The sequence below is a fragment of the Rousettus aegyptiacus genome, unplaced genomic scaffold (assembly GCF_014176215.1).
Source record: "Rousettus aegyptiacus isolate mRouAeg1 unplaced genomic scaffold, mRouAeg1.p scaffold_m13_p_17, whole genome shotgun sequence".
Lineage (NCBI taxonomy): Eukaryota > Metazoa > Chordata > Mammalia > Chiroptera > Pteropodidae > Rousettus > Rousettus aegyptiacus.
Genome location: NW_023416292.1, coordinates 26,719,858 through 26,738,402, shown reverse-complemented (window position 1 = coordinate 26,738,402; position 18,545 = coordinate 26,719,858). Strand labels below are relative to the sequence as shown.

General features: G+C 53.3%; 2 protein-coding genes across 5 annotated transcripts; one reads left to right on the top strand and one right to left on the bottom strand.

Moving 5' to 3' along the window:
* Positions 1 to 36: 36 nt before the first annotated feature.
* On the top strand, positions 37 to 5,387 carry OAZ3 (ornithine decarboxylase antizyme 3). Its single transcript, XM_016126090.2, is given in 8 exon segments — positions 37 to 271; positions 1,308 to 1,451; positions 2,413 to 2,525; positions 2,811 to 2,871; positions 2,873 to 2,947; positions 3,703 to 3,878; positions 4,324 to 4,409; positions 5,138 to 5,387. Coding segments are annotated over 7 exon segments (771 nt in total). The 5' UTR covers positions 37 to 271; positions 1,308 to 1,328; the 3' UTR covers positions 5,275 to 5,387.
* TDRKH (tudor and KH domain containing) lies at positions 3,872 to 18,489 on the bottom strand. Of its 4 annotated transcripts, none has more exons than XM_016126087.2 (14): positions 18,414 to 18,489; positions 13,469 to 13,613; positions 12,707 to 12,813; positions 11,931 to 12,120; positions 11,138 to 11,277; positions 10,704 to 11,025; positions 9,695 to 9,855; positions 9,333 to 9,505; positions 9,026 to 9,090; positions 8,570 to 8,721; positions 8,242 to 8,343; positions 7,890 to 7,986; positions 7,624 to 7,713; positions 3,872 to 4,705 (listed from the first exon to the last, which is right to left on the bottom strand). In XM_016126087.2, exons 2-13 carry the CDS (start codon positions 13,590 to 13,592, stop codon positions 7,661 to 7,663), a joined length of 1,686 nt encoding a protein of 561 aa, XP_015981573.2. In that variant the 5' UTR covers positions 13,593 to 13,613; positions 18,414 to 18,489; the 3' UTR covers positions 3,872 to 4,705; positions 7,624 to 7,660. The 4 variants fall into 4 exon arrangements, with proteins under 4 accessions (XP_015981573.2, XP_015981572.2, XP_015981568.2 ...); XM_016126086.2 differs by lacking the exon at positions 3,872 to 4,705 and adding an exon at positions 4,851 to 6,177; XM_016126082.2 differs by lacking the exon at positions 3,872 to 4,705 and adding an exon at positions 5,887 to 7,503.
* Positions 18,490 to 18,545: the final 56 nt, after the last annotated feature.

The following is an 18,545-nucleotide window of genomic DNA, read 5'->3' as shown; positions in this document are numbered from 1 at the left end:
GCGCGCCCGAGGCGGCGGCTCCGGCCCGGCGCAGGCGCGGCGCGGCCCGACACGCGCAGGGCGCGCTGCCCCTCTCGGCTTCGCTTTGCTTTTAGCACCGGGCTCGGGTTCAGCCCAGCGGCCCCGAGGTCACTGGCGCGCCGACGGCCTGCGGTGGCTGGTAGAGGGAAGAGGGCGCCGCTGTCACCTCTGCCTGAAGGCGGGGCAAGGACGGGATGCTCTGGAAAACTGCCGGCCCGGAGTCGTCCAACCCGTGATCTTTACGACTGCGGTACCTGAGCTGACACTGAGAGACGTGTCCGAGGTCTCAAGGGAGATAAGCCGCAGAGAAAGGAAACCGGAGGGCCCCAGACCGTCCCTCCCGAGGGCCTGGGCACTGGGGAGACGGGCTCTGTGTGGCAGAGATTACGGAAAGATGCTCTGCGCGCGTTGTTTACCCCCCACGCAGCCTTTGACCAGCCGACCCTCCTCCTAATTACACTTTCTTTACTTAGCCTCCAGGACGCGTTTCCTTTGCTGTCCCTCCTCCCCACCCCCACCCCCACTTCCTAGCGTGCTCCTGGGTCTCCGTATTTGGATCTCCTCTCAATATGCACACTGCTAACGATCTCATTCAGTCGGTTGTTTTAAAAAGTACTATGAATATAACCAATGAGCCCAAATTTCTATCTCTGGCCTAGATTTCTAAGCCCCAGATTTGAATATCCAACTTGTTACCTTCCCCTCATATGTCTGATGGACTATTCAAGGTTCACACGCTCCATCTAACCCACGGTCTCACCTGCAGCCTTCCCCGTCTCAGTTCATGGCAACTCCATTCTTTATTCGTGGACGCGACTTCTCTCATAGTCCAGGAAATCCTGTGGGTTCTGCCTTTAAACTATTTCCAGATCCAACCACTAACCCCTCACCTCCAGCCCTTCACCCTGGAATAAGACTGCCCTTCCGGATCGCCGCCGTGGGCTAACAAATTCTAATGCCCTACAGTTTCTTTACAGCAGTCAGAATCTTTTTAAAAACATGAAGACATTATGTCACTCTTCCAGCCAGAACTTTGAAATGCCTTCTCCCTTTCCTCAGAGTGAAAGAAAAAGGCCGCAGGATAGTCTCCAAGGCCCTGTATGATCTGATCCGTCCTCTCTCCCCTCCCCATAGCTCACACTGCTCCACCTGCACTGGGCTTTCTGGCTGTTCCTTGAAAACACGGGACACACGTCCTCCGTAGGGCTTTTTCACTGGCTGCTGCTTAGACACGGAATGCTCTTAGCCTCAGCTGTTGGCCTGGCTAACTCCCTCACTGCTCTCAGGTCTTCAGTCAAGACTTTCCAATGTGGCCTGCTCGGATCACCTTACTACTGCGACCTGCCCCACCCGCTTCACACTCCCCATTCTCTACTCCATTGCAGTTATCCTCAAACATGCTGAACAATTTCCTTTTGTTTACCGTTCAGGTTGGTTTTCTCACTGTTAGAAATTATGTTCCACGGGGCAGGGATCTGTGTTTACCGACATAGCCCAGGCACCTAGAATATTGCCTCACTCATAGTAGGCCCTCAACAAGTATTTGCTGAGTGGACGAATGAACATGCAGAGGTCTCACTGATGACCCCAGAACCAAATTTTAACCACAATGTTGCTTTTCTTTTTTCAATCAGATTTTTTTTTTTTTTTGCATTACTGGCCAATGTTTAAAAAAAGTTAGTTTACCACAAAAATCTGTCCAGTTTGTCAAAAAATCATAATTTGGTGCCACTGAGTCTGCATTCCTGCATGACAGCTGGGTGGACGGAGCTGAGAAATATCAGCTTCTTTGAGACAGGGTGTGAGCTCTTTTGCAACAGGCCCACCCAGCAGGTCAACTAATTTCCTTTAGCTATCTGTGCCCCTGGAGGCATTCAGTTTGCAATGAGAAGGCTCAACAGTGTGTAGCACTCCTGCGTTATTAACTTATTAAGGGTAGGGATGATAATAAAAATATTGAAGTGATAGGAACCGGGAACCAGCCAATGAGGTCAGAAGGGTCTTGGAGGCCTCTTGAAGTGGCAGACACCAGCCCTTTCGTTGCTGAATTTTAGGGGGAGTGAGGATGTGCGCGTGTTGCGGAGACAGGCTGGGTGGGCACAAGTGCTCAGGCAGGGCTGTTTACCGACCGGGAGAGAAGCTGAAGTATTTTAACAACTGACTGGTACGGCCGTGAAATGAGTACTTGGCTAAGGGGGCAGGGCAGGGTACAGGAGCAGCAGGACGGACTCTTTGTCCATGTCATAGAGCCCACTGCATCACAATGGCACCAGGTTGCCTAAACCTCTGCCGCTCACCTCTGACTCTCACTTTGCCGCAGGGAGGCACTGAACTGAAAAGCTGCCTTGTAACAGGTCTCGCCCCTCTTACTACTCCCTTTCTTACATCAAGAGGGGAAAAACACGGAACTACCAGTACCCGATCTGGTCACCATACGCCTATTACCTCTACTGCTACAAGTACCGGATCACCCTCCGGGAGAAGATGCTGCCGTGTTGTAAAAGGTACTTATTTTCATCTCTACTCGTAGTTGTTCATGTAAATTGTAAGGAAACATAAGAGTTGGAGAGAACTTCCCAAGCGGCAAGATGACAATAGTGAAATAGGTGTTGAACTTTAAATTTTTTTCCAACTGGCTGGCCTGGGAAAATGGGAACAGGCTGGTCCCCAGAAGATGCAGAAGCTGGCGCGAGAGCCTGGGCCTATCTGTGTTCCTGGCAGTTGGGACCCTCTCCCCTCAGACTCAGAGATAATCTAATTCGGACCTTTTCTTTTTTTCACCCAAGCAGCATCACTTACAAGGAACGGGAGGACTTGACACTCCGGCCCCGTTGCTGCCTTCAGTGCTCCTGAGTCCCTAACAGGCCTCCAGGTGGGCAGAAACACCGAGCAGAGTGACCACGACCAGCTTAAAGAACTGTATTCGGTAAGTGGACTGCGAGCTGGCGCCGAGTTGGTACCGGACAGCCCTGTGCTTGCTGTAATGATACCTTGCAGACAAGGGACATTAGCTGGTTGGAAAATAAGTCAGAGAGAGTGCTAGAAGAGACCTCGGAGCTCAGGTGCAAAAGCTACTTGCTTTATAGACAAGGATTCTGACTCAGAGATCTCATGTCAAGGTTGGAGAGCTGGTGGTGAAAAGCAGGATGGGAAAAGTGGGAACAGAGGTAAAGCAGCCCGTCTTGGGGCTCGTGGGACATAAGGCTGCTCAGATGCTAACTGGAACTTGAACCCGGAACTCCTGCACTTGCCCCCATATCATATTGCACCAGCACGCCTGCGTGTGACCTCTGCATTTCAGATGAGAAATGGGAGAATTCAGAGGACACCCATATGATGGCAAAAAGTGGAACTGTCTTATCTGCCAGTGAGAATGTCAGCAGGCGGCACGGCCCCGAGAACCAGCTCTGAGGCGTCCGTCTCTGAAGGGCCGTGTGCCGAGGTGCGGCTGGCAGCAGCGACATGACGCTGGCTCCAGACGCGACGTTCCCCATCGGGAACTCCAAGCTAGGGATGGAGTAGGTTCTAGGGCTAAGGGATGCTGCTGGAACCCCAGTTCCGGTTCTCGCAGGCTCTCCACCGCCCCCTCCTCGCGTCCAGATGCCTCAGGCGGCCTGAGGTCTGACGTGAGGACTAGACGCGCACACAAGCAGGAGACCACCACTTCCGCTCCCTTTCCAGGCTGGCAACCTGACAGTGCTGGCCACTGACCCCCAGCTCCACCAGGGCCCCGTGCAGCTGGACTTCCACTTCCGCCTCACCCCTAAGACCTCCGCCCACTGGCACGGCCTTCTCTGTGACCACCGACTCTTCCTGGACATCCCGTATCGGGCCTTAGATCGAGCAAACCGAGAAAGGTGACTGAACCTGGCTGGGAGAGGGGAGGGGCTGTCACCCTCACCCCGTCATAGTCGGGTGAGGGTGGACTCGGGAGCTGGAGACAGCTGGACCAGCCGAACTGCACGCAGACAGGCCTGCGAGCCCGCCTGGGGCCGGGGTTCGAGGATGCGGCCCACGGGAGGTTGCTGGATTTGGGCAGAAACAGAGGATCGGGGAACAGCTGACGGGGATGTGCTCTCAGCTGCTGACAGGCCCTGCCCGGGGCAGGGGTGTCACACCTCACAGTGAATGAGCCCTTGGCTTCAGAGACGGCTCTATCAAAATGAATTTAGTAACTTGTACTTCTTGGCTGGGATCAGCAAAACCTCACCCGTGAGGTTTCTTCCGCTCCAAGTGGGCACCTTCTGGATTCTGCGTCCACTAAATGTTTCGTTAACCATGATTCTTCTCCCTGGCTCCTAGTTTGACTGCGACACTGGAATATGTGGAAGAGAAGACCAACGTGGACTCTGTGTTTGTAAACTTCCAAAGCGGCCGGAACGACAGAGGTGGGATCTGCTGTCCTTGGCCCTTGGTGCTGAAGCGGTTCCCAGTGACTTTGCCTTTTTAGGAGACACCCTTTCCCCCACCCTTTAAAAAGGGCACCCGCAAGCATTTTAGGGCTTCCTCGCCCCCACAAAGGAAATTTAGGTATCCAGCATTCTGTTCAAGTCACAGCGGGCCGCTGTCAGGCAGTCCCTGCAGGTAAAGCTGAGAGCAGGCTGAAGCGGCACTGGGGAAACCGCGGCATCCATCCGAGGGATGCAGCTGGGAGGACGGGAAGGGTATCGAGTGGCTTAAGCACCTGCGGTTTGAAAGGGTCAGGAGTAAGGACCAGCAGTGTATTCAACCAGATGCGCAGCACCTCTTACAGAAACTACCTGCTCCCTCGAGTTTATACTGCTGGACATGAGACAAAGGATGGTCAAGACTAGACAGAACTATCATTGTTAGGCATTTCATCAACATCCCGTTTAATCCCAAATTCTGTTGAGGAAGGTTCTATAGTCCCCAATTTACGAATGAAGACACTGAAGTTCAGAAGGGTCAATTCGTAGACTGTCACGTAGCTAAGTGAACGTTCGTGCCAGGGTTAGTCTTGGGCCTGGGGGACTCTAAAGCGCATCCTCCAGATACCTGCACCACACGGCTCCCCCGTGGCCACTCCCTCGTGGAGCACGCTGGACCCCTGGGATGCTCGTGGCTTCCCAGCTCTAATTCCCTCTCTCCTCCACAGGCGCCCTGCTGCGGGCCTTCAGCTACATGGGCTTCAAGCTGGTCAGACCAGACCACCCTGCTCTCCCTCCCTGGGACAATGCCATCTTCATGGTGTACCCCCTTGAAAGGGACCTGGGCCACAGCGAGCCTCCCTGATGTGCTTATTCCTACTGTGTGAGGGGCTGGGGGCCTTGACAGACGGGACCCGGGGGCCGAGGATGTGATTCAGGACACCGCCTTCCACCCTAGGAATAAAGGGTAGTGCAGTCCTCGTGTTCACGGTTTCTTGGGGGCGAAAGTGGGGTTGGCTGCCGTGGAACATGAGCATCGCAGAGAATTTGCTGTACGAGAAATACTTAATGGCTGGAAAGGTCAGGGACCTGACCAAAGGCAGAAGGGGCCCAAAGATGTTAGGCGCCTTTGCCTTCCCTCCACCCCGAAACCAGGCCCCCTTTTTTCTAACCATTTACTGAGCACCCGACGGGAGCAAGAGCCAAGCGTGCTGGGAGACTGTCATCCACATTAAGCTAACTGGACACAAGCGCTAATTCCTCCTCTGCGGTATGGAGGACAGAGAAGGCACATGGGTCCCCCGGCTTTGCCTCAAAGGGATTTCGACAAAAAACAGGTGGCGTGGAAGAGGGCGTTCCAGGCAGCAGGACAGCACAGGCTCGTACTGGAAGGACAGGGAACCCATCAGAATGCGACGTAAGCTGACGAGACTTAGAGGCCACGGTAAAGGGACAGACTTTGACGCACAGTAGCAAATGACGGCCAGGAACGAGAAGCCACTCGTGTTCTAGAACAGGACGTCTTATGAACTTATGTCAGGAGCCCTCTCTGCCTGAGAGGATGAGGGGCGAGGAAACCAGGCACTAAGCGGCCTCAGGACCCTGCTGGGGGCCGAGCCTGCGTCAGTGCGCGAGCTCGGGCAGCCGCGGCCCGGGAGCCAGAGCGATGGCAGCCCCCACGGCCTCCTCTGACCCCGGGGGCTGCTCCTTCACGGGAGCCTCTGCTCACTGGTACTGAGGCTTTTCGGAGAAAATCTGAAAGTTGCATCTGTGGGAAAATGGAGTTGCCATGTAGTATACGGGTAGACCTCACTAATTCCTAGCTTGAAAAACAAATCCAGCATAAGGCGTCCTCACGTGCTAACTTCAAGTTTTCCAGTTTACCTTGCTGACCCTTAAGAAGAACAAATGTTCATTTACCAGTCTTCCCCCACCCACACTGCTATACATTTCTCTTTACTCTCGAGTCCCGTCACGGTTCTCACTGGGTCCTCGCAGTGCTGGTGGGAGTGGAGAGGCGCTGGGAGGGGGTCGGGCTCCCGAAAGCCTTACAGCCTGTTTACAGCGGAGGCCTCGTGCCAGGACCCAGGTTTCTAGAACCCTAGTCCAGGCCTTTTCTTCCAAATAGTTTACGTGGGGTTATGCCCAGTCCGAACCGAGTTGGTTCTGGTTCTTAGCGAATGGTTAGTTCTGAAGTAACTTTAGGAAAAGAGTGTGACACACACACAGGAGGGACACTCGCTCCCGCGGCGGCCCCTCTCTGGGAGCTGTTTGGGAACCTTCTCACCTAAATCTGGCGAAAACTGCCAAGGGCCTGCTTCCACCTTGCGATGCAATCAGCATGTAGTGTTAAGTTTCTGAGAACTCTATTCAGCAAAGCAGCTCCCAAGTGCTTTAAACGACTACACTGTTTTCTCTCAGTGTGTGTGAGTACACATATACTATAGTCACCACACTAGCGATTTAGAGTATTTCCTGAGCCGCCTCTCTGTTAACTTGTATTTTAACCAAGTGTACAGGGAAATGGCTGGAGCATTATTTCAAAAAACGCGTCTCCAATATCAGCAGTTGAAGCTGGGAGGCAGTATTCTCCCACTTCCTGAGGTTTTTTAATATGAATACGCTGATTTCTGCCTTTGCCTCCTGACTCAACGGCAGTTCATCACGCAAAGCTTCCCTTAACCAGAGCCTGACGGGGTGTATTGGGGTGTATCGGAAGCCCGTCACTTCCGAAGACCGAGCCCCGGCTGTTTCCCAGCCTTGCAAAGGACACAGCCCGGCAGCAGGGGCATCCGGACTGGCAGAGGGGAACAAGCCAGATGCTGAGCAGCCCGGACATAAGCAGGAGTCAAACCCCGGGAGGCGGCGGGAGGGGGTGGAGTAGGGGCACGTGTGTCTCCCCCACCCACACTTTCTGGTAGTCCAACGGAAGGAGAAAACGCACTCGGCCCGCAGCGGGCCCGACCGTGTGTGTGAGGAAGGCAGGACGGCAGAGATCTCTGGCACAGGCTCCTCTCTCCAGGCACCAAATCCTGTGCAAATTCTGCCGAAGACACGAGAGGCTTGGGAGGGCTCAATCCGAGAGCAAGGTAAGCTACAGGAAAGCAGCCGCAGAGGTGGCGCTTAGGCTGTGGAGACGCAAGGACGCAGCAGGGCCCTGCTGCCACCCTCCCTACTGCTCCTGCTGCTACAGACAGAAGAGAGATGCACTCACACAGCAAAGCGGGCGGCCAAGGCAGCGGAAGCCGACTTCAGATTAAGAAGTCATCTTCGGGATTATCATCGCCAGACAGGGAGGTAGGTTCTACGTAGAGAAATGAGGAGAAAGTCAGACCCCACCCTAATCTAGCAGGCACTTCCATGGAGGCTCGGGGTGCTCCGTGACCCCCCGCCAAGGGCCTCAATAAGCTCCCTAGCTGGAGGGGCCGACGGAGAAACGGTGGCTGCGGAGGGCGCTCCAGGAGGAGGTGCTGTTGGTACCTGATAAGCTGAGGCAGGACAGGGTGTTCGCTCTCTCTTCGAGGCTCTTCTTAGTCTCAGTGACCATGCTGCTGATAGAGATGTCTGTTTCTCTGGCCTGAGGGGATGCAAACAGGAGAAGGAAGACTGTGCTGGCCAGAGGGAAAGGCCTGGCCAATCTTTCTGCTCAGAGGATCTGGTTCAGGCAGTCGAGTCTGGCTGCCCAGAGGGACAGACATGACACTGCCTTTGATAACCCCGCGGAGCAACTCGGGCGTCCTCGGTAGAGCCCTCTGCAGGATGGCATGCCCAAGAGCCCTCGTGCCTTGACAGGCACGAGATGTGGCCTGAGGCAGTGCGCTGGCTCACTCACCGCGGCGTGCAGCGTGTCTGAGACAGCTCGGTTTTCTTCCACGTCTTCGGGAAGCTCGACTGCGTACCCTTTACGAACTAACTCTAGCCCGATGTCGAGTTTCTGAGAGGAACAACGAAAAGGGCGTGATGTTCTCTCTGTGGGGAAGGGCAAACCTGAGGCATGGCAGGGCAGCTGGGATCGATGCTTTCCGGACATCCCTCTGCTGGGTCAGTAAGCAGATCCGACCACGCGGGAGTCATGTCTGTCAGGGCTTCTGGGAAAGAAAAGTAAACGAGCTATAAACACACCGAAGATCCAGCGAGCAGTGTGCGAGCCCCAGGCTTACCTTCCCGCTGCTGGTACTGTACAGGTAGATCTTAGGCCAGGTCGAGATCCCAGTCTGGACATAGCTAGAGATCTTGGCTACCAGGGGCTTCCATTCGGCACAGTGAGTAAGTCTGTCAAACTCGTCCAAAGCTTCCTCTTCCCACTGTTCGCCTGGCAAAAGATTGTTGGGCGGGGGGTGGGGGAGGGGGACTCGGAAGCGGGAAGGGGTCCGTGCTGCCCGGGCTGCAGGGCTGCAACTGCCCCCCTGGAGGGCGGCGGGAACCGCCGCCTCCTGTTCTGGAAGGCACCTACGTGACTGCCAGGCAAGTTTCTGGCTGTCGCTTTCCGGTGCTGGTGAAGACGAGACGCCCGAGCCCCTAGAACTCAAAGGGCTTTGGACCGTGAGAGCTCCTCCCACAGGCTGCGTCATCGTTCTCCTTGGAGGCAAGGTCAGTAGGTGTCGCGACCGGTTTACCTGCGGGGCCGATCCGCGCCAGGCTGCACTCTACTGCTTGGAACGGGAGGCTGAGGAAGTCACTCCTGAAGAGAAAGCAATGCCAGTTAGGATGCGGTGCCGGGAGGCCTTCCTCTGCCCTTTGCTCCTAGACGGCGGTGGCGCACCCAGCAGGGGAAGGCACGGTCTGCTCCATGTGGCCATGCTCCACGTGACCATGCCCTATTGTGAGGCCCGCAGTGAGGGGGCAGCAGCTCACCAACCTCCAGCTGGGGCCGAGGCGACAGCTGGGACTCCAGCCTGACCCCACCCTGGCCTCCACACTGACCTGAGTGCCCTGAGGTCCCTCAGTGGGCAATCTCCGTTATCTCCAAAGTCAACAAAGTAGAGGTCCAGGTTCCCATTTTCTAAGGTGCCGAGGACCCGGGCTCGATACCAGAAGCCGTTTGTAGGTAAAGGTGCTGCTACGATGTCCCCTACGTGCACGGTCAGGTCTTCGGGCTACACGTGGGAAGGAGGGGCCAGGAGAGGGGCGACTTAGGGAGGCGTAGGCTGAAAACAGCTAACGGGCAATGCCAGAAGGAAAAAGGACAAGCAGCTGCTCCACAGGAAAAGGAAGCAAATGTACCACCAGGAACAGGGTAGGTCCCTCTTTGCATCAGACACAACCCTGCCCCTAAGGCGACTCACCAGACTGTTCTTATAGTGCTGGGTCATCTCATTGACGAGCTTATCCAACTGCAGGCTGCGGGAGCCGATGATCTGGACCCAGAAGTGGTTGGGATGTTCTGAGGCGGAGACGTAGACCTCCAGGAACTCGTCGGCATGGAAACTGAAGTCAGGACTGGGGACTGAACACGGGGAGAAGCCGGTTAAGCTGCAGAACCACCACCCTCTGATGTGGTGACCACATCGTGGGGAGACTGCACCTGAGGGTGAGGGGTGCCAAGTAAAAAAGTGGCCATTACCGTTTCTGAAGGGAGCTGGAGGGACAAATGGGTGACTCACACGGCAACACCCTGAAAGGCACTGAGCTACGTTCTGTGCCTTCCTACGGAACTGAGTAATGAGAGTTTACTTTCTTAGTCATCGGCCAGGTACTCAGATCAGTCATCGATTACAGTGACGGTAAGCCCTGCACACGCCAGCTGCGCGCGGACCGGTGGCGGTGCTCGGACAGACGTGGGCTCGCTCCCTATCCCATTCTCCCACTGACTCATTCCGTGACCCTGGACAAGTCTGTGAGCCTCCTGGGGGCCCCCGTTTCCTCTGCCCATCCCACACCTATGCGTGGAATAGAAAGCTCACAGCCTTTTAATTCTTCAACAGCTGGTTTTAAAAAACGAGACAGGCAAAAAATAAAAAAAAATTGGGCTGAGTATTTTACTTGTTTGATAACTATATTTGGAGAAAGAACACCGTGTAAATTCAATTATTTGATATATTACTCCCAGACTAGTTTCCTGTCAATTAGCAAAGTTCTATAATGTTCTCCATCACTAGCTGGTTTGTATTCAGAAAAATATCTTTAGCACCAATCTAAGTAAAATATTACCAAAAAGGCCTGTGAAGAGACTTGTAAGTGTAGTTAAGAAACCAGAAGTTATTTTTTACTGTTCCTATTTTGGGTTACATAAGCCAGGATTTCAATCTTCATGTAGCCAGTGGGGGCCCCCCCCCCCCACCACCAGCTGCATACTTTCAAACATGGACGTCTCTGGGCTGGTCTGGGCTCCAGACTTCTGAATGCTGTCACTGTTGGGTATCTCCCAGGAACCTTCTTCTGGCCCCAGGACGGCCATGTCGCCGCCCCCTCTGTGGGGAGGAGCCACCAGGGGTGAAGCCTGCTGCGTCCTGGCCCCGGCGCTTTGCCATGAAGCTGGCTCTCCGGCTGCGCCCGGCTCGGCCGCGGCCTCTCGTCTCACGCTGATCGGCTGCTTGCGTGGGACTCTGGTTTCTGCAGAATGAGCAATTCTCTTGCGAAGTTCTTCGTCCTCGGAAACTTTCTCTAGTATCAAGTGCTGTGGAGAACAAGGGAAGGGACGGGAGCTGTGTGGCCAGCCAGCGTGACCCAGGACGGAATGAACGGCTCGCCTGGTTCTGAGACGTGACTCAGTTCCGTCGGCTACTTGCCTTGGCTGCTGCCACTTCCTTCTGTGTGCCTGAGATTTTTATAAGTCTCGACAGCAGTAACGTCCCCTCCGACTCCTTGTCACAGGTAATTTTGGCTCCAGAGGCCTTGCAGATGGAACGAATCGTCTCGCCGCCTCTCCCTACGTTCAACAACACAGCAGACCCCGTCTGGGTCCTGGCTGGCCTCCGCCACCAGAGAAACCACTGTGTGCGCATCTATGAGGTGTGGAGAGCAAAACTCCGACGCGAGAGACGCTATGGGGACCCCCGCCGGACGGAGGGGCGCGCTGGGCCCTGCACTCCGCCCGCCTGGCGTGGACCCCGGCACTGGCCAGGCTGGCTTCGCGCCACTTCCCTTTCTGACCACTCAGCAGGCCCGCCTCCCGCTGCATCGGACGAGAGCCTGCGTGACATGTGAAACGTGGGACCAAGGACAGGGCCCGTCTGCGCCCTGAACGGCAGTGCGAGGGGACGCGCGCCCGGGCGCTCTGCAGCACTCCCGTGAGCGCGCCGGGCCAGCACGCGCACCCTCGGCTTCCCTCTACACATCTGTCACGAGGTAAGGACGGTCACCTGAACCTGAACCCTCTGACACCTATTTGCAAAGTTCAGCTCATACGACTTGCGGTAATGGGTTTTGCTTTACGAACAGTTCTGTAAAAAAGGAAACCTCTCGTCCCAATGTCTTTTTTTCACATCAGGGTGAAGGGGAAATCAGCCAGGAACCCTTGGAAAGGTGTGAGAGAAAGGCAAAGAAGAAATGGAAACAGCGGAGGACGCCGTCCGGTGATACCTATGATTCTGCCCACAGATCTCTGGGGAACTGAGAGCTGCTCAGACACTGGGGTGTTCTCTGTCAGGATCTGATGGATTGCTGCTTTGGCCTTGCACACCTGAACAGGAAAACCACTGATAAGCAGCACCCGCTCATCGCCTACGTCCTCTGTGTCCACGTCGATGCGAGCACCTGTCTGTTTCCGCAGCTGCAGAGAAAAGGACACGAGGCAGTGTGCTTCTGGAAGCGCTCCCATCCGGGCCAGCGAGGGCGCCTGAAATCCAGCCCTGGAGGCAGACGGCACTGCACAGTTATCAGCCAAATCGGGCCGCCATGTGCAGTCCCCTTACGGAAGGGGATTCGTGACAAAGGTGACCAACCCCAAACAGCAGTTAACGCGAAAGAGCTTCTCCCCGTGCTTGGAGCCCGCTTTCCTCCTAACCTTACTTGGATTAGAGGCTCAGATATTTTGTTTTCTTGACATTCTACCTGAACAATGGAAGATGGTACGAAGAATCAGGCAGAGAGTCGATATTTACTATGGATTAATGAGGGTTCACTAATTCCACAGTAGAATGATTCAAGCTATACCAAGCTGAGACTCGTCCACGCAGAGATCCCCGTTCCAAGCTAAGTCATCCATTCTCTAGGGAGAAGTACTCATCTCTAGAAGGGAGTCAGCATACCAGCTAAAAAAAGTTCCTCCATTTTTTACTTTTAAAGTATACATAGCATGGGTGGCTTTTGTGGGGTGGGGGCAGAGAAGGGGGAGCCGGAGGCCTCCGCACGCTCACCTGTTTGATATTGGCTCCCTGCCGGCCGATGATGAGCTTCACGGCCTCCTGGGGCACTCGCATCTCTATCTCGATGTCATCCTCCCCAACGAACGTCAGCCGCTCTTCTGCAGAGATCACGCTCGACTGGTCAGACCGACAACGCCCAGCGCCACTACCAGCCCTCCCCTGCCGGAGCCGTCGGACACCGATCCGAGAGATAAACCGAGGGTCTCAGCCACAAGGACAGGGAGAAGTCACATCTGAGTGGGCACTGGAAGACCCTGAAAGACTGGAAGATGGGCACTCTCTCTGGGACTGTTTCAGGTACGCAAGTGGGGAAAGCATTGGGCTCTGCTGGGTTCAGGCGAACTACTTCTGGAGAAGAATGGAGGCTACGGTGCCCGGAGAGCAGGCTCGGAGCCCCCATCTGTACACACGTCACTTCTCCTGTCCGGCCGCCGGGGAAACTGAACCCCACTTAGCCTTCTCCTAACGACTAAATAGAAGCTTATATATGAAAAAGATGAGTATAGATATTAAAAAAAAAAAAAGGAACCCATTGCAGCACTGATGTTGAAGGGAACAGATCAACAGAATTATTTCATAGCAATGACCAGTTCATAGAAATGACAATAGCTTCACATTAAGAACAGGGAAAAGAAGAAACCAAAGCGTTTCAAAGACCCCTCAGAGAAAGCCAATTAAGTCCCAGCAAAGGACAGCGGGCCTGGCAAGCTGCCACTGCGCCTGGACGAGGCCGCAGGCGAGGGGGCCACGTACCTCTGCTCTCCCGGTACCTGCGGTACAGGATGTAGGCAACCGCGGCGCTGGCCGGGATCCCCAGGCCCAGCGCTATTTTCTGAACAGTGGACAAAGTTGTCCAAGAAGTCCGTTCGGTGGACATTCTCCGGTGTACTCTTACATCCTGAAACAAGCAAGTGAGAGAAAAGGAGGCGCTTTCGCCCAACACCCCCACGGCTGGCGGAGGCACGTGGGAACGCAGTCCGAGGCTCCTGAGAACGCTACGCGCCTGCTGCCCCGTTCCAAGAGCCTGAGTGGTCTCCAAGCCTGTGTCACGTAAAAGGGCTTGATATTTTTTGAAGTTAGCGAAGGGACACATACATCAAAGCAGAGGCGTGCTTCCTCCCCTGGTCCGAGTCGAACTATACACTGAGCAGTTTTAAAAGACAAATAAACACAAAACTATTCCTATTTAAAAAAATACGTATTTAGATTTCACATCAAACTATTGAAAATTCCTTCTTCGTGCTCTTCTCTGCTTCCAGGCCTTTCCAGAAGCTGCTGTCTCTGCAGCCTCGTGTTAGGCTTTGCGACTTCTGCGGACCTTTCCCAGAGGCACGATCTTTGCTGTCTGCACTCCTGATTTCCATTCACTCAGCAGTGCAAGCGGGCTCTGCCCTGCTCCTCCGCCAAAACTCCAGCTCGCAGAAAACAACGCAGAAGGCGCCTGCGAGCCTCGTCTGAGCTCACCCCGTCCCCTCTTTTTCTTGGCTTCTCCTGCTTCACTGAGTTTGGGGCTCGCCCTCCTGTTGCCTCTGCGCTGCTACTGTCACTCTGCTCTGCTCGGCTCGTTTCGCCCACACCTGCAGCCTCATCATTACCTACCTGCTAACGACTCCACAACACTGCGCCCCAATCGATTTGGAGACTCCTCAAACCTCGCAGCGCCGCGGCGGTCTTACCGGCCTTCTCACAACGGCCAGGAGGAAGTGACACAGTCAGATCCCGTGTCACTCTATCCTCACTTTGCTGCCAAGCAAACCTTAATGCCCAGCACGTCCCTTAATGCGTTTCCTTATTCCAGACACTTCCTCACCCTCGCCATTTTTTCATACCATCTCTTCTCGAACCGCTAGGGCCTCCTCCTCCACCCTCTCTCTCGACTCATGTCCTGGCTTCCTAGTGCACTGAGAAAGTAGTACATCAGAGAAGATAAAACGTCCACGTTTGCCCACCTACCTCCACCTGCGGCTAGCTACTGTGTCTTCTCTCCTGTGCTCACGACGACTGTCTCTGCTCCCAGCCCCGAGTCTCTCACAGCGGAGCTGCTGCTCTTCTTCCCTCCCCAGCATCCTTAACGTCTCCCTTCCACTGGACCCTTCCATCGGCGAACGTGCTCTTATTTCTCCTTTCCTGAAGAAACTTCCTCGATTTCACTACTTCTTCCAAATACCTTTCTTTCCTTCCTTTTACAAGAAAACTCAAGAGCGTTAATACTTCTGTGCTCAATTTCTCCTCTTGAATCCACTCTCACTGCTCCTTGGCAAGGCCACCAGTGACTTCCCATTGCTAAAGCCAATGACCAATTCCGTCCTCGCTTTACCCCGCCTCGCCCGTGTCTGGCACGGCTGAAGGCTGCCTCTCTTCTGGACATTGTGGCTCCCACACAGCATCCTCCTGGCTTTCCCTCTCCCTCTCTGGCTGCTCCCTTGGTCTCCTTTGCTGGTTCCTTCTTTCTCTAACCTCTGCAGTGCTCCGGGACTGACTTTGCCCTCTTCCCTGTTTTCTTTAATCTCATTAAGTCTCATGCTCTATGCTGAATCCTACCTACATGCGGAGCACTCCCGGATCCAGTCAGGACTGCTTTCCTGAACTCCAGGTCTGAATAGCCAACTGTCTAGGAGACATCTCCATTCGATGTCTCACGGGCATCTCAAACTTAACTCTGAGCTCCTAATCTCACTCCCTTCCAGTGTGTGGTCTCTGCCATCTCAGGAGTGAATGACAGCTCCATTCTTTTATTTCCTCAGGCTAAAAATCCTGCTCATCTTCTCCCCTGAACAACACATCCAGCCTGTCAGCGAATCCTATTCATGCTATCTTCGAATTATGCAGAATCTGACTACTTTTCACCTCTCCGCCATTATGACCACTACCTGTTCAAACCCACTTTTGATTATCTCGTCTAGATTACTGCAATTTTTTTTTTTTTTTTTTTGCAATTGCTTCTTAACTATGTCCCTGCACTTGCTATTGTCCATTCAGTTTATCCTCAATGGCTGGACAAAGTGAAATGACATCACTCATTCACTCAAAACCTTCCAGTGGCTTCCTGTCTCAGTATAATTAAAAGCCAAAGTCATCATAATGACCTGGCAAGGTATTTATTTTGATTGTTTCTGCATTAGAACCTAAATTGCAGAAGGGCAGGAGTTTTTGTTTCATTCCTTAGTGCTTAGCAAACAGCAGCCACTCAATAAATATTTGGTCAATAATTGTTGGAATCAACTCTCTCTTCTTCAGCAACTCTGTGGCCCTCAGGTAAACTCATCGATGGCAGGCACGGTTCTGTGTAACCTGACCTCTCCCTACTATTATATTCTGATCCCATCTCTACTAGAGAAACAGGACATGCTGCTCCGTTCTGTTTCCTTGCTGTGTGTCGCCTGCCTTCCCAGTTTTACTCCTTAGCCCATCTGGTATCCCTGGCAAAAGCTTGTTCCTTCTTCAAATCTCAGCTCTGCTACTAACACTTCTGAGGCCTCTGGGATTTCCCCTGGCTGGCTGAGGGTGAGTTTCTTTAGCTCATACTGCCCCTATATTAGGATTTGTTTTGTTCTGGGTGTCTAGAAAGGATTTCACTTATCTACTGGTTATTTCATATATTTTCTCATATGGGCTCTAAAGTACATAGCTTGTCTTCACTTTTAATGTGCTTCAGCGATATAGTGCTAGCTGTCTGTTATGCGCTGAGCATGCTGGGGACACAAGGAAGAGTAATACCTCCTGCCCTGAGATAGTCTAGTAGGAAAGATAAACACCAGAATGACTAATTATGTGGCAATACAAAGACAGTATAAATTCTTGGTTCATGCAACAGCTGGGAGGAACCAGAACTTAAAAGTCTTATTTCTTAAAACCACCCCATTAAAATACAAATCATTTTTCTTCTGCATTCAAACCAACAAATATTTAGTATCCAATGTGTGCTTGGCCCTGAGGATACAACGGTCCAGGCCCACTTAGTAGCTGCCTTACGAAGCTTCCAGGCAGGGATAGCCCTGTGAACAAGAGCAGTAACTTGATCCGACCTCTGATGCTGTCTGCCTTTAACACCATTTTTCTGGCCATAATTCATGCTTATGGGGCATAGAAGTCATAGAATTGTATAACTGGAAGGGACTACAGAGCTGACCTGAATCCACTAATAATGTTGAGAATCCGAGACCCAGGGAGATACAGGGTTTCCCTAAGGACACACAGCTAATTGGTCATTTCCACACAATGCACTGCGAAAGGTGGTTTGAAGACCGTCACACCGCACCTCTTCAAGGAGCCTAAAAGGACTAACAGCATTTTTTTTTCCAGTTCGGAATCTATCAGAATCAAAGCAAAAGGATATGGTAGTCCTGACTCTGCAGCCAAATCCCCAGTCCTAACCAGGTCAGGTTTCATGGCAATGGGCTTCCATACGCTCCAAGCATCCCTTCATAACACATACATCACTTGTAATTTTTAATTAACAGCTTTGTCTGCAGTGAGAATGAACTGAAGGCAGGAAGACCAATTTAGAGGCTAGTATAAACGATAAGGATGGAGAGAAGTGGCTGGATCAGTTCTAATAGGTAAATACATAAGACCTAGCAATCAATTTATGGGAAGGTTAGATGGTGAGCCAAGGAGCTGGCGACCAGGTTTCTCGCTTGAGCCCGAGCACCCGATAGATGGGGGCATTTGAGACAGAGAACACTGATGATTTGGTGGTGGAGGTGGGTTGTGTGGTAGGAAGACGGGAATGTCAGTGACAAGGATAAATTGATTGGGTGACCTCTACTTGAACCAAAAACTAAATTTGACCAAGTCCTCTTCAGATATTACAAATGAGGTTTGGGCTAATTTGAGTTATCAGCTGCTGTCTCAACAAATTAACAGGTACTCCACTGATCTAGTTTTGTTTACAATTTACACATCTTTGCACACTTTTAAGTTTCTCTTTAGAAAAAAATCTAAAAGTGGGAAATAATATGATGGCAATTGGGACAGTTGTGTAGTATTGAATGCTAGCTTGTGTTTGTTCTTATTAATTCCAGCTCGATATGAAGAGGGTAGAATTTAAGACCACAGTTCCCAGGGGAAGCTGGGTAAAGAGATGTGGCTCATTTCAAGGTGAGAAATGTAGTTCGATGATGGCTTTCGGGGAAAAGCTAACTTAGAAGTTTCCTGACCTTTGTATTAAAGAGCAGCTAACAACTACCTGATGTGCACAACTAAGGCTTCCTTCTACATATCATTTCAAAAACGGTTAGGAGTCGAACCACGTGGTGAGCAGCAGGGCAGCAAGGGTCTCCGAATGACCAGAGAACCTAAAACACGGTGATCGCCTGTCGAACTGAAACAGCTCGATTTCCTCATCCCAGCTACATTTATTTTTAAACCGAGATCGTTAAAAGGAAAAGCTGGGGAAACTGAGGCAAAGGCAAACTGAGACACTGATGGTTCTCAAAAAGGACCGGTCGGTGGAAGAGTCTGAACTGGCTCGGGGCGAACTCTCCTGGCCTGGTCCGCTGGGGCTTAGCTCCGGGTGCGGTGGCTGGCCTCCGGGGCGAGGCTGCCCGCAGCCGCGACTCGCCTCCTGGGGCTCAGATCCCCCCCACCCTCGAGCCCCGCCTCGGCCGCGGGCGCCTCGGATTCCGCCCTTCCTCAACCCATTTCCGCCTCCAGGCTGCCCACTCCCCCGACCTCGGCTCCCGGTCCCCGCCCTTACCGCTCCCGGAGTCGGCCGTCGCGCGCTCCGCCTCGCACCTCAACCCCGACGCCGCCGCCGCCTCCGCCCACGCGCCGCCGACTCGCGGCCCCGCCGGCCTGCCTTTACCACCTCTTCCCCGCCCCCACAGCC